At 42.9% G+C, this 15988-nt stretch overlaps 1 protein-coding gene across 1 annotated transcript in view; it reads left to right on the forward strand.

Moving 5' to 3' along the window:
• Nucleotides 1-14361, forward strand: part of LOC307247595 (uncharacterized protein) — a 49947-nt gene extending 35586 nt beyond the window's left edge. The window contains exons 24-31 of the mRNA XM_080023773.1: nt 2122-2181; nt 3283-3402; nt 3803-6395; nt 6910-7185; nt 12544-12684; nt 12898-13014; nt 13532-13653; nt 13776-14361. Of these exons, the coding sequence (XP_079879899.1) occupies nt 2122-2181; nt 3283-3402; nt 3803-6395; nt 6910-7185; nt 12544-12684; nt 12898-13014; nt 13532-13653; nt 13776-13832 (3486 nt within the window). The 3' untranslated portion in view covers nt 13833-14361. The remainder of the gene's footprint in view (nt 1-2121; nt 2182-3282; nt 3403-3802; nt 6396-6909; nt 7186-12543; nt 12685-12897; nt 13015-13531; nt 13654-13775) is intronic.
• The last annotated feature ends 1627 nt before the right edge of the window (nt 14362-15988 follow it).

Genomic DNA, 15988 nt, shown 5'->3' on the forward strand with positions numbered 1-15988 from the left:
GCCACAAGCGCCTGGTGTCCCCCTGCTCCATCTGCAGCTCCACAGTCTCCCTGTACATCCGTTTAGCGTCCCTCACCGCCCTCCGCAGATTGTACGACGCTGCTTTGTAATTGTCCATATTTCCGGACACAAGACCGGAAATATGGAAATATGCCGCTTACGTCGCCGTAAGCAGCCGTGCGAGCATTCAGAGCGCAGGGGATGGATTTATCAACCCACGGTTTCTGGTTCAGAAATATCCAAACTTTCACCATGGGAACGTACTGTCTGCTAACGTAGCCACATAACTCACCGCTACGTCTGTAAACTCGCTGATGTCACTTGAACTTGATTGGAACATGTCCCAGTCTACGTCAGCGACTGCGTCCACCGCTTCGCTTCCCTCGTCACCACCAGTTCTTGCGCGATCAGAGGCCTGTAAACGGGAACCAGCGAGACCGTGGCATGATCTGATTTCCTGAAAGCAGGGAGCGAGACGGTCTTGTATCCGTTCTTGTAAGGTGTGTCGCAATGGTCCAAAGTTCTATCTCCCCTGGTGGCACACGTGATGTGTTGGTGGAAATTAGGCAGAACTTTTTTAAGGACTGGCTGTGCTGTGTCTGTATCCGCTTGCCGTGGGATATAAACGGCTGTAATGATGACCGTGCTGAATTCCCGGGGGAGATAAAATGGACAGCATAAGATGGTCAGCTGTTCCAGGTTTGGCGAGCAGGAGCGGGAGAAAAACTTGGTGTTGTTGGGGTTACACCAGCGGTTGTTTCCCACTTGGCAGACGCCTCCACCTTTGGATTTCCCCGACTCCCCCGATCTGTCGCCTCGCAACACGGAGAAGGACTCGGCTGGACGGATGGCTTCATCCGGCATCAGTGGGTTCAACCATGTTTCCGTCAGACAGAGGACGCAACAGTTCCTCGTGTCTCGCTGGAATTTAATCCTCGCTCGAAGTTCATCCATCTTGTTCTCCAGGGACTGAACGTTGGCAAGAAGGATGCTTGGCAGAGGTGAATGGTAAGGTTGTGTCCACATTCAGACCCGAATGCCGCCTCGTTTACCTCGGTGCTTCCTCCGTGGGCCCGCTCGTGGAACAGCGGCTCCATTTTTGATGTTGTTGGTGAGCGTCTTCCCGTGTAGAATTTCAGCCGGCCACTCTGCTTCCACGGATAAAAGGTCCCAAAGTTCGTTTGGGGAAGTTTTTATATCCATGAGTGCATCGCGGCCGTAACAGGTAATTGCCGATGCTTTTTTGGCGGACATTATGATAAAAACTGAAAAAATACTCAAATGTACAAAAGTCGACTGGAGCGCCGGCGCACTATTGCCACACCCACACATTTTGAAGTAATAAATAAATTACTAGAATTTAAGGCTTTGTTTGAGGATTTTAAATTGCTACTTTAAATTTTTTTAATTAAATAAAAACTGCCAAAATGTATTGAATCACATAACGGACATTTAAGATGTCATCAGAACCTGGGGTGGGCAATTTAGAGAAATGTTAAGTGCATTTGAGACTTTATTGCTAATAAAGTAAATCCAGCATTTCGGTTTTTATCAATTTTTATTAAATAGATGCATTTATCAGATTATTTTTCTTTCTTTTCATTATTTTTCTTTATGAAATTAAAACACAAGCGTTTTGTCCAAAATCTGTTTTAAATTTGTCTAAAATTAAGCAAAACCTGGCATTAAAAGTCTTGATTGGAACTTGTTGGTGACCATAGGTAAAATGTTTATTATACAATACTGGAATTAATGCAAAAGTAAATACTCAATAGACTACTCAAATATATAAAATAAAACTGCAATGTAGTCTGTTTCTAGTAATGACAGCCGCGTTATTGTGTATTGTAATAAAAAAATATTCTTATATATATTTACCGTATTTCCTCAAATCGTGATAGCCTTTAATTACCTCACCTGCAGAGGGTACCAGGCCTTTATTGGAAGCAGGTTTATATGTGGGCGGAGCTCCACATTGGAACAGCGCTGCAGCTCTGTTCAGTTTTCCCCCCTGGTGTCTTTCATCTGTTTGTGTAGACCACGCCCCGGCATCTATTAGAGGCCTGTTTTTTATTTGACTACCAGTTTTGGAGTAGTTACCTAACAGTTTGTTTTCCTCAGGGTCACAGCTGCCCCAGGGTGACGAGGAGTCGTGGGAACAGAGAGTCGCCACCCAGAGAGGTGAACACACACACACACGTTGAGACCCTATCTCGTGCCACCGTCAATTTCCAAATCATTCAAATGTCCTCTCCCTTTTATTTAAATAGAAAGGGTCACATATGATTAGCTATAGATGCATTGACATTTTACATATAATGTACTATATATATATATATATATATATATACACTGTATACATCTCATCTCATCACCGTTCTCAGTCTCTTTCCCCGCAGTCTGTGGGTCTTCTAGCGCCTGTGTGTCAGACTGATTTGTACTGTATTTTCTTTATAAAAACTGGATTCTGTATTCAAAAAGTCTTATTAAAAATTGTATCTTTTGTTTTGTAGTCTGGGTCGTCTTATATTTGGGGCAATACAGATTTATTGCAATATTACGATAACCAAAACACAGCCTTAAAGAAAACATTTGGACGATGTAGCGATATTATATGACTGAAATACGTGTGTAGACTCAATGGCATCTCGCGGTGTGGTTGAAGATCGCAACCAACTGAACGCCCGTCCCCATGGCGGCGCAACATGGTGGCCTCCATGGAAGAGACATTGGCCACGAAACTCGCAAAAAACTCGAAACTCGCAAATGTTCGATTTGTCTGTTCTGGGCTACTGTAGCAGAAACATGGCGGCCTCCATGACGCGTACCCGCTCCCTATGTAGATACAAACAGCTTATTCTAAGTCAATGTCAACACAGTGATTCTTATTTTCATGAGGTTATACAATAATTAAAACATACTTAAGAATATTATATTCCATGTCTGCTCCGTAAATTCTACACGCTGCACCTTTGAAGGCAATATGTTTCTATATCACAATATTACGATGACCAAATTACAGCATTAAAGATGACATTTAACTATATAACCAAAATCCCAGACAATAACTAGTCTCTGTATAGTTGTATAACGCTCTCAGTTCTAGTACAAACTGGCTGAGTGCGTCCGCTACAGGACAAACAGACGCTCTACACAGGGGTCGAGCCGTCTTCTTCCCAACTCGTGTCTTGAATGAAAGAAATGTCAAAGTTGCAAACGACAAGAGTCAGACATTCCTTCATCTTCTTCACCATCTCTTCGCATCGCCCTCGTCTTCCTCAGAGCTCCAGGCGTCCCAGGGAAACCTCCCCCGCCGAGATGAGCCACTCCTCCCCCGGCAGCAGGACCAGGCGAGGGCGGAGCCCGGCTGCCAAGGCTTCCAAAACAGAGGAAAGAATAAAGGTAAAGATGGAGATGAACGAGGGAGCATGGAAGATAGTGAAAGTCTTTGTGCTTTAAAATTAAAATAACATAATCCTGGGAATTATGAATATGATAATATATTATGTGATTTATATAATATTAATGCCATATTCATATTTATCTATTGATATGTTTAATATTGTAATAATAATATTTTTATAATAATGATAAAAAATATATGATATAGCAGAAAAAATATATGATGTTGATGATAATAATGATGATAGTAGTAAATCATCATGTGTCATGTGGATTCAAAACAAATTTAGGACTTATCATTGATTGATAAAATTAGATAGTCGTTATTAAATCTTAAATGAATCACAAATTATTTAATATTTAATTCTGAATATCATTAATATCTTGTCTTCCCTCCCAGAGTTCCACTCAAGACTACGTTGACTTTGACCTCAGCGAGTTTGTTACCGTGGACCAGATCGGCAACATGACTGACTCCGCCGCTCTTCCCAAATCGTCCACGCCCCCTTCAGAGAGCGGCTCCTCCTCGTCCAAACCCTCGGACAAGCGTAGGGGAGCGGCCGCCAAGACACGCTCGGCCAAGAACGCCTCCTCCTCCTCAACCTCGGCTGCTCCTCGCTCGTCTAATTCCTCCTCCACCTCCTCCTCGGCCAAGGCCACCGCAGAGTCCTCTACTCCCCCAAACTCCTCCGCCGCTTCACTTCTTCCTTCTTCTTCTTCTTCTTCATCTTCTTCAGATAATAAAGCCGACAACATAAAAACAACGGCGTTGCTCCCCAAGGAGGAGAGGCACAAGGTGTCCCAGGAAGTCTCCAAAACCATGACAGAGGGTGTACGGGCGATGTCTGACCACAAGGTCTCGCCTGAGGCAGGAAAAACTGAGTCCCAGACAAAGATTGAAGTGACAGCACACACAACAGATCTCCAGCGTTCGAAGGGAGGGGCGGAAGGCTCGACTCCCCCAGAGAAAAATGGAGATGTAGAAAACCAGAATGGAGGCAAAGAAGTCCCCAGAGAAGTAGACCAGAATATGAACATCAAGGAGGAGGGCGATGGAATGAAAATACAGGAACAGGATGAACAAATGAGCAGTTTGTCTCCCGTTCATCCCGAGGTTCTTCCAAGTCATGGTGGTTCTGGAGGCCTGCAAATCACACTTGAAACCGGTCAACTTTCGATGAGCGACAAGGCCAAAAGTGAAATAAAAACTGAGGCTAAAGCCGTTCTGGAAGATCAGCCGACAGTTTTGGACCAGGACAGGATCTGCATCAATGACAAAGCCACAATAGAGCAGCAGCCTGATGAAGAAATGCTTTTACTGGAAGACACAACAGCTACAGATGAGAAAATGCCGGAAGAAGGTTCTCTGGAAGTTCTGGATTCGGTCGGTGAACAAGCTTCAGGAAGCAGAAAGGAGTCGCCTCTTGATCTTCCTGAGGAACAAGGCAATGGGCGTCGAGACACAGCGGTGAACAAAGATGGCATTTCTGAAAAAGAAGCCTCTCAGACGTCTGATTCTGCAGACGAGCGAAAACCGACAGAAACATCAATTGACCAGAGGGATGAAGAGGAGAACGTGGAGGATGTCTATCAGGTTATAGACTGTGTGGAAGACCTGCCATCTGCAAACCTCTCAGATGGTGATGAGAAGAAGAAACAAACTGGACCCGCTCCAAAAGGCAGGAAACCGGTGAAGAAGAGTCGCCCCTCTCCCAGGAGGTACACCAAAGCCACGAGGAGGAGTAAGACCTCCAAGGGAGCGGTTGTGGAGCCTGAAGAGGCGATTGAGGAAGAAGGCTTTCAGATTCTAGACTCTGTAGAGTGCGAGCCCACTGAGGATCCCTCCACCGCCCCCAAGGGAGTGGGCGGTGGAGGGAAGGAAGGAAGGGAGGAAGGAAAACGAACGCCATCCGAAGTTGAAGCCCAGCCAGAGGAAGAGGAGGTGGCAGCATTTCAGGTTGTGGATTCCGTGGAGGACGAGCCCGCCGACCATCCCGCCACCAGAAGGTCCACCAGGGGTAAGAGGGGGAGACGGGCTAAAAGGGCAACTCAGAAGGACGAGACAGAGAAAACCGAAACGCCACCACTGAAGAAGATGCTTATCACCACTGAAAGTCCAGGTCCTAGGAGGAGCGGCAGGAGGAAGGCAGACGTGGTTGCCAAAGCCTCAGAAGAACCACCAGCGCAGACGCATCCTATGGATGATGATCTGACCTCCACAGGAAGTTCTGCTGCTGCTCCTTCTCAACGGAGGAGTAGCAGGAGGAAGAAGGGGGCGGCAGGCTTGATGCTTGAATCCAAAAGTCCTTTGGAGTGTGAGGAGCCTCTGTACCAGATCGTGGATTCCGTGGAGGACGAGGGTTTAATCACCGCCACCCCAGGAGAGTCGGAGCAGGAGCCGACAAGAGGCGAGGCCAAAGAGGAAGAACCAACGAAGGAGGTGAAAGAGGAGAAGGAGGAGAACCAGATGGAGGACAAGAAGGAGAACCAGAGGGAAGACAGTGAAGAGAAAGAGGAGGCGCCGGGGGTCTTGGGGTCCAATGCCGAGAGCTCCTTGGCGAACCTTGAGGAGGTCAGTGATGAAGAGGAGAATTACCCCGATGACGCCGCTGAAGAGGAGGAGCTGCACAGGAAGCAGAATGTGGCCAAAGAGAGGAGGATGGGGGAGGAGAGAAGGAGCAGAGGAGATGGGGAGAAGGAGAGGAGGGAGGTGGAAGAGGGGCTGGTGACTCTGGACGAGGTGGGGGAGGAGGAGACCGTAGAGGGGGATGACCAGGGAGGGGAGAAGAGCCCCGGAACGAGAGGAGAAAGAGCCATAAAAGAGGGAGAGCTTCAGACCTTGGTTACCCTGGATGAGATTGTGGGGGAGGAGCCAAGCCCCACTGAGCCACATACCACGGAGTCGCGTCCTCCCAGCCAGGCCAACCAATCGGGAGAGACCTCCAGCCCTTATTATTATGATGATTATTATCAGAATCAGTTTATTCCGCCAGGTAAATTTACATATACTAGGAATTTGTTCTGATGAGTTTGGTGCGTTTCACTACAGACCATTAGCATAAAAATACAGCTCAACATTCTGAAAAAATTAAATACAAAAAAAATTAAATACAAAGTGAAGTTAAAATAAAATTAATGAAAATTGTATGTATTCAAATTTTGTACATTTTTACATATCTGACTATTTCTATTTTGTATTTCTCTATATAGTTGACAAAACCGTATAAATTGTAAATATGAATTATTTTTATTATAGATATGCTAACTAGCTTAATCGCAATGTAATAATTTGGTTTAAATTTAATCCGGCATGGTTGGAAATGGATGCTTATAAAGTACTGCAAAGTCCATGTATTTCATTTTGTAATGTCAGAACAAACCCTGAAAAAAAACAAAACTTGAAATCCTTGCCAGAAGTAGCCCTGTAACAGTCTCATTACCAGTATGTCCAGTGTTAGTGCATATATGATGTTATTACCATGTTCTGATGTGTTTCTGCTGTGGCAGGTTACCGGCTTGGCCATAAAACTCCTGCGTGGAAGCACAGACCCACGATCAACCAGGCTGTGAGGCAGCTCTTGGGCATGGCTCCGGGGGAACGCATTCCAAAGCCGGTCTGGAAAGCGGCCTTGGCGAAGGAGAAAAAAAGGCGCAAGATGCTCCACAGCGGTCTAACCTGGTCTCAGGACCCACAGCCTCCAGAGAACAGCCCCGCGGTGGCCGGAGTGGAAACCTCAAGTGGCCCGACACCGAAAAAGGAGCGGGCGGTGTTACAGGATGAAGGTATTTGAACAACATATAACTCACAAAGTCAAACAAACTGAAATAAGCCCTTTTTCTGCTGAAGCGCTTGAAAAGTCCTTGAACGAAAGATGATCGTTGAAAACCTGTGATGTTCCGCAACAAAAGAAAACATTTCCAGAATCACTTTTACAACAGATTTAAATGTAATCCAGCACAGTTGGAAATTGATGCTGATAACAGGAGCAGACCTGCCAACCTGCCCGCATTTTGTGTACCAATTACACAATTCTTTGTCAAAATTCCTCTTAGAAAGATGCATTTTAAGAGGTATATCCTAATGATATGAATGTGTATACTGTATATCGTATTACTACATGAATGTGTATACTGTATTTAGTATTTCTAGATTAATGTGTGTACTCTTATCTCGTATTACTACATTGTCGTGGTTAAACAAAGGTTCAGACTTGGGTTAGTATAAAATCTGGATCTCTGCCCGACGTTTCTATGTTATTCTTGACTCCAAAAAATGGACTGGACCAGAGTCTGATGCGAGCGAGTATATTGTGTATCGGCAAAACAAATACAACAACAACCTCGGAGCTGGCTTCGTGAAAACCAACTGATTTATTTATATTTGTTCTCCTGTTTTATAACCGTGGAGAAGCTTGTTCACTTACATGTTCCGCCTTTTTTTGATGTCATGAATTACTGAAAACCGATTCTGATTCTGGGAACCCCGTTCGAGCCAATTACAGCTCATAGTCTTTGTTATCATGCGTTCTGATTCAAGATTCAAGATTCAAGATTTTTATTTGTCACATACATGATGTCATTTTCCAGGCAGCCAATCACAGCCTTCATACTTGAACACCCTCCTCTTCCTTGGAAGAGGGTTGTCTCTTCAAATTCCTGTGTATTTCCACAATTCCTGGCCGCGCAACCTTGACGCAGCCCAGAGGTCTGCAGGTGACAGGCTCTGGCACCCTTTGCTGGTCTCAGGATGTACTAGACTCTGGCTCCCTCTGCTGGTTAGCATGATGTACATTATTTTTAAAAGGTTCTTTGATACACTGATCTCAAGTATTGGTGGTTTTTGGGGTTACTAATCAGGGCTACAAATTAGAGACAACGTTCCCCCCTTGGTGACTTCTAAAGACACATTTCAACAAAAGAACGAGGATAAATGATAATAATGGTTATGCTGGATAACATGTGGCGTGGCACATTTTAGTATTTTTTGAGCTTATTGTGCATAATCACAAGATGTCATGACATTTCGTGTGTGTGTGTGTGTGTGTGTGTGTGTGTGTGTGTGTCTGTGTGTGTTACTAACCACTTTGCCCAAATGTTATTGCACTACTATTAGTGTAAATATGGGATGATCAATATCACTTGTTATAGACACATAGATAAAGATACAAGGTATATATTTATGTACAGACAGACCGGCAAAATAAGGGTTAACTGAAGATAAAAATAAAATAAAATCGGGAACGTACAGTAAACAATAAATATTAACCTAAGATAAACAAAAAAAGAAATTCAATTGGCTATTACAATAGCGTACTGACAGACGATGTAGTGTAAACTTAAAATGGACAAAAGGATAAAATAAGCCTCGGAATCAACCAGAAAAAAAAATGGCAATAAACTCTAAGAAATAAAAATACTCTCTCTCTCTCTCGCTCTCTCACCTTGCCATATTTCATGTCTCTGGTTGAATAGTTTTCCCCCAGTGTATGTATGACAGTATGTATATGTATGTGACAAATAATCTCTTGAACTTGAACTTATAGATGGTAGCAATAAGCATGCATACAAAACAAATATATAGCACAACAACTGGAGTGAGTATAAAAAATAAATGCATAACATAACTGTGGTGAGTATCAGAAAAATGTGTAACACAACTGTGAGGATCAGAGAATTATGTGAGAAATCCGGGTGTGGGGTTTGCTATGCATATACATTGGAGCGGTCGTATTTCGTTATCAGAAAAAACTGAAACAGAAAAACATTACCAATTGACAAGCTTCACATAACAACCTTAATATAACAGGTACATAAGAAACCATTCATCTGTGATGGCCTTTTGGCAATGAAGTTCACAAAGCCCCAACTGCAGCTGCTGAATCTGCTGCAGTTGTTGATTGACGGTTGTCACCTGTTGGCGCAGATTGCTATTGGCGAGATTGAGTATGGCAACTTGATTTTTGAATAATATCAGTTGCTCGAGGCAGGCCCTTAGTGCCTGGGTTCCCCGTTGTTCTCTGACGCGTATCTTATGCAGACGGATGGCTGTAGCTTGTGGGACCTTGACCAGAAGGGACCAGAAAACTATCCAGTCGTCCTGGTCAGTGATGATGCGGGAGAAGTCCACATGGACTTCAGTTGCAGAGGTGAGGGGAGTTGGCCATGCGTGGAATGCGGCGGTGTCCTCTGAGCAATAGGGCGTCGTGTTGAGGATCGAGGTGGTGGGGGCCGTCTCGGTCCGGAGCTGGCAAGGCGGAGGTGGTTGGTGTTGGGAAAGCGTGGCTCAGCGCTGCTGTTGAGATCCCAGGCAGTGGAGCAATTGTAGCTGTCTGCCATGATTATCGGTCACATCTCTGGTTGTGAAGTGGTCCTTCCACACGGGTAGGGTTGCTATGCCCTGGCACATAGACTTAAACACTTGGGGTCTAGTCTTTGGTCTTGGGCCACGATTGTAAAAGTGGGGTGCGTGGAATAATTCTTGGATTCCCAAACAGTAATGTTGGATAGCCGACCACAGTCACGGCATCTAAAGTAAATGCGTGCACCCTAGTGTAAAAACAGAATTATATTATCACAATGTCTAATATGTAGGGGATGATGTCCATAGAATATCGATCAGGCTACGAAATATCTGACAGTGTGTAAATCATGCAGTGTTTTCAAATTTTTCTAGAATGTATTTCTTGAATGTTACCTGAACATAATCTTGTGTACACAAAACATTGATTAAGTAAAATCTAAAAGTGATAAATACTAACTGGACAAACTGATTACTACTGTTTTTTGTCATGTAATTGATATGTGGGTTTTGATGACAGAAGACAGACCTAACCGCATTGGTCTCCCGGTTAGTACTTCATGCAGGGAATCTGGTCACGCGATGTGATCGATCGTCCTTGCATTCCCATCATCACTAATGGCAGGAATGAAACTCAGTCGAGCTTCCCATTCACTGGGATTCCGTTAAGAAAAACATGTCAATTATCACTTAACAATGTTTAAACCATGATAGGGAGTCATGACGTGTTTGAAAGGAGCACTTGAAGTAGAATGCAGAAAACTGACAGTAGACACGCCTCTTCCTGCAGTGTTCTCAGCACAATCATTATGTTTACTTAATTCTCTTAGTATCACCCCTTTTTGACAAATAGTGCTCACCATATTTCAAAACAATAAAAAAAACAGTAGTGGAGATGCAGCTCTCCCTGCGGATCACACAGGACCAAATGGCCCTGCCACAACAAACTTGGGTTTGCCACAACAATATCTCAGTGCGGAATGCCTGTGAGTACGGGACAAAACAAGATTAGTAAGGAACCCTGTGTCCTTATCTGGAGAGGAAACAACCATTATAAGACAAGAGCAAAATCAGGTACGGTGGCTTTGTTGGCTCCAACATTTCCCATAGAGATGGGGCCAAGTACATTTGTGTAAATAACACAAATAGGAAGATCAGAATGGAAGGGTTGTTGCTTCCAAACCTTAAAAGGATGTTCTGTTTATCACATTAATCAGTTACATCCTATCACATTGGCCCATACACATTCAAGGAATTAAAATAAAACAAAGGACACTTTACAACAGATAGAAACACAAACAAAAAAATAGACAAACACAAGCGGTTGTACAAAACGGACACTGTCTTGTACAAAAAACAGATGACGGACAGACAGACGAACGAAAATCTTCCGAATTGTTGTACCCATGAATCATCGTAGTTTAACTTTTCAAGAGCTTCAGTAGCAAGATCTGGGCGGGTTAAGCCACAACGGCTATTGCTGCCAAGCAGTCATGTGAATCTCTATGAGGGTGGGAGAGAAGTTGGAGTCAGATCAGTGCACCACTTCAAATTGACATGAGCAAAGTGAAAATTGCACATGTTGATGATGGAAAGGTGTTGTTGGAGAGTAATGAGCCGATTTGCTTCATAGCAAGCTAAAGGCTACAGCATGTACTCAAACCCATTACCCTGGTACCAAGTTTCCAAGCATAGTATGCAACAAGACGTAATTCATCTCCATAAGATTGCAACAACACAGCGAACATAGACCCATCTCCCTCATCCACAGTTAAAGTATTCCAGCAAACCCAACATGGAGCAGAAGCTTGTTTGAAAGCAACACAAACGTTCTCCCGTCTAATGGCTGGGCGAACGTTGCCTCATTCCACGATCCGAAAACGACAATAACAACAACAGCCCAGAAAGGTCATGCCAGGGTGCGACCCTGAGGAGAAAATAAAGAATAAAAGAAATGTCATAACTTAAATAGTGAATGTTCTTTTGTGCCGGCTAGAGTTATAATGAAAAAGACACTATGTAGTAATCCGTGCTAAGTATTTAAGGTAGTGCTGTGTAGCCATGACACAAGCAGATCAATAAACTATCAACATTCAAATTGATGTGCTGCCATTCACAAGGTATCTTGTGTACAATGTGATTATGCTCGTTACCAAATGGCTACGGTGTGAATCACTGACGGATCATTTAGCTGCCGTAGCTTAAACACCATGAAGACTCTGTTACTCTGTTGTGGTCCTCACAGTATTTTACCAAGGTTGGCAGGTCCGCAGTTGATGACAAGTAGATTAATAATAGATTTATAGATAATTTATATACTAATATAAATAATATACAATAACACCAAGATAATATCATATTTTAATTCATAAAGATCACATTGAAAATGTATTATATTTGTTTTGCGTGAAGTCTTTGAAAATGACAAAATAGTGCTTAAAAAGTACTTGAAGGTCCTTGAATTTAATTTTGTAATGCCAGCTCAATGAAAGATCAACGCAGAGAAAAGTATTGTTTGTAGAACGTATCATGTCTATTATCTGAATATTAAATGTATGTTAGTTTCAATAAAAAGTTACGTATTTAATATTATCTTTTAGATAATTTTAGATTTTTACATGTTTTTGTGTTTTGTTTTGTATTTTCAGCAAAATTCAAGTTCAATATTTTCTCATTTTTCATATATAATTTATCATCAAACAGCATATGGAGGAGTGCATGCTTCACAAAAGTACTTTGAACGTCTGTTTCCTAAAATAAAAAGTGAAATATGGGATGTATTCATTTATTTATATTGGATACCACTTTAATGGAACTGGATTTGGCCGTCTGTCTGTCTGCAGCGCTGAAGTCCAGAGAAGAAGACAAGGCTCCGCCCACGCCGCCCTGTGCTGCCCCCTCATTGGTGGGGAGGTTGGAGGCGGAGCCAAAGCCCTCGGCGACGCAGGACAAGCCGGGAGGGAGCGGTAGAGCGAGCCTCAAAGGTAGAGAGAGAGAGAGAGAGTTTTGTTCTGTCTTTCTTTCTCTGTTGATCTTTTTCTGTCGTTCAAGTTGAAACTTTGATATTATTGAGTGAAATGTGTTGTCATCCCTCCATCCTCAGTCATGTCTCTCCCTCCCTCCCCCTCCCTCTCTCTCTCCCTCCTCCCTCTCTCTCTCCCTCCCTCTCTCTCTCTCTCTCTCCCTCCTCCCTCTAGATGGGTTCAAACAGAGGAGGGATGTCGTGGAGTCACAATGTAAAAAAGCTCGTTCTCTCTCTCCGTCCGTCCCCGCAGACTTCAAGCTGCCGCCCTTCATTCCCCACAACCCCCTGGGTACACACACACACACACACACACACACACACACACACACAGATACACACACATACATATATATACACACACACACACATATACATATATACACACATATACATATACACACACACACACACACACACATACATATATATATATACACACACACACACACATATACATATATACACACACACGCATGCATGTATGTATGTATGTATACACATACACACACGCACCAAACACACACACACTCTTGTGTGGTGTGATGTTAGAACTCGTCCCAGAGATGAAGCCTCCATCTGCTTCATCGTTTTATGTTTATTGTTGTTTATTCAGATTTGTATTAATTTTTATTTTCTCTCTCTCTCTCTTTCTTCGTCTCTCTCTCTCTGTCTCTCTGTCTCTCTCTCTCTCTCTCTCTTTCTTCGTCTCTCTCTCTCTGTCTCTCTGTCTCTCTCTCTCTCTCTCTCTTTCTTCTTCTCTCTCTCTCTGTCTCTGTCTGTCTCTCTCTCTCTCTCTCTCTCTCTAGGAATGGACTATGTCGTTCCAAAAAGCGGTTTCTTCTGTTCTCTCTGTTCTTCTTTCTACGAGGACGAGGAGACGGCGAAGTCTCTGCACTGCAGCTCCCTGGTGCACTACGAGAACATGAGGGTACACACACACACACACACACACACACACACACACACACACACACACACACACACACACACACACACACACACACACACACACACACACAATCCCTAAAAATGTTTGTCTCCTTCTTCCAGAAACTTTACCAGAGGCTCCAGGCGGAACAAACCAGAAAGGACCAGAAAAAAACCTGACACTGGCCCCGCCACGTTAGGTTATTTGTATTTTTATTTCCATGTTATTATTCAAGGGACAGATTAAAAAGTGATGAAAAAGAGATAAAAACAAATGAAGGGAACTTTACCATTTTGAAAGCATTCATGGAATCCTCCTTATAATCAAATCAATTATTAACGATTGATTGATGGATTGAATCTTCAACCAAATTGAGGTGTTTAAAAATAGGGAAAAACAAAAAAATGTGTTCATCTTATTATAAAAAAAAAAAAAAAAATCGCACCCTAAGAATTTTTTTTTTTTTTTAATTTTTTAAGTTCGTCGACAAAATGAGCATCGCTGTTTTCCAAAAAGTAAAAAGGCCCCCGATGCTCCCTCACAGACATAACTTTTGTGATCATTTGCGTTGGATTCTGCATTGATCTGTATGTTGTGTGAATGTGGTTATTTGGGGATGAACGGCGCCCTCTGCTCTCACTGTGAAGCCGTTCTGTACCTTGTTTCTGTTTGTTTGTTTTTTATAAATGGTGAAATTAAACAGACTTTTATGAAGCTGAGTTGAGAACTGAAGTGTTTCACAACAAGCTGTGCTCTGGTCGTCCCACAGGTCGTCCACAGGACAGGGTTACTCTGGCTGTCGTTGATGATTTAAGAATGAATAATGAGTTGCAATGTAGGTGGAGAAGCTGAACTCCACCTGCAGACTAACTCTGTCCAAGATGCAATGGAACAAATACTTGTGTGCTGACGGCGCAGGTTAAAAAAATAATGATAATAAAGAAATGTCAACAGATCACAATGCGGGAAAGAACCTCGTCCAGATGTAATTGAACGGTAACCAGTCCAAACGCAGCGTTAAACATGTGTTTGGATTCCAAAATTCAGCATTTGGATGATTGATTAGAAAGAAACATTAAGGAAACCATATAAACCAACATAAAATATTGCGGTAAATAAAAAGGTTAAATCAACATTTCGGTGTAAGACTGAAGATGTGGATAAATTAATTCCTGTTTTCCTAAAGGTGCATACACATGTTTGTTTTGTCATTTTTAATTTGTTTGCATGTTGTGTGTTATGAGTATGAATGTATTCACAAGAGAGAGAGGGAGAGGACTTGCTCAAAGAATCAGTGAGTTAGGAGACAGTCGAGGAGACACTAGGACCAGAGTAGCGCGGTGAAATATGGCTATAATAGTCTATAAACTATTTTTTGAGAAACTTCTTGGTGGTTGAGGGAACAAAATTGCCAACTGTCGATTGCCAGACATCTGTGTCAAAATGAAAGTTCACAGCCGCACTCCACACTATGTTTCCAGAGGAAAACTTCTTGCACAAGAAATGTCGTAAACCACTGAACAAATACTTCCAAATTGTGATGGCACATTCAAGATTCAAGAGTTTCATTCGTCACATACATATGCATACTTTCATACATACAGAAAAAGCAGTGAAATGACAGTCACATGATGTACGATTTATTTTGCGTCTGTGGATTGAATACTGTAGGAGGAGTAGTGTAGTCACCTGTGATTGCCCCAGAGGCTCACAGGAGAAATAGGAGGTAATTCCCCGATTATCTTCCCAGACAGGGACGTGAACCTTCATCCCAGGAGGCGGAACAAAGACCTCAGCGGGGCTAAATGGCTCCGTCCATGATCCCGGGCCGAGAATGAATCCACTGCTCTTCTCTTTCTCTCTTGTCACCCACACCCCCTTGTTCCCCCGATCAAGCCAGACCCCCCAGGGTGAGCCAGTTTCTAAGACACTTCTGGAAGGAGATAACCCACCAGGAGTCCCACCTCTGTTAAGAAGTCAGAATTAATGTCAACCACTCTCCAATGACAATATTTCTGCATATGTTTCTATGTTGAATGACCGAATCCAACTCATCACGGTACAACATAAATTGGCAAAATTACCGAGAATACTGTTCCTCAATTTCATGTTGCCAGGTCGCAGCCTGGTGGCAGAAGGAAAGAAACTGATGTGTGATGTATTAAAGATGATTTTATACCTTGTATTCTGAGTGTTAAAAATTACGTTTTTATAGTGAGGAATTAGAAATCATCTTAATAGTTGTTAAGTCACAAATGTTATGTTACTGGTTATGAAAGCTCAGTAATGCCTGGACCACGTATTCCCTTTTTGTTTTTATTTGTTTGCATGAAAA

The sequence above is a fragment of the Zeus faber genome (genome assembly GCF_960531495.2).
Source record: "Zeus faber genome assembly, chromosome: 22".
NCBI classification, from domain to species: Eukaryota; Metazoa; Chordata; class Actinopteri; order Zeiformes; family Zeidae; genus Zeus; species Zeus faber.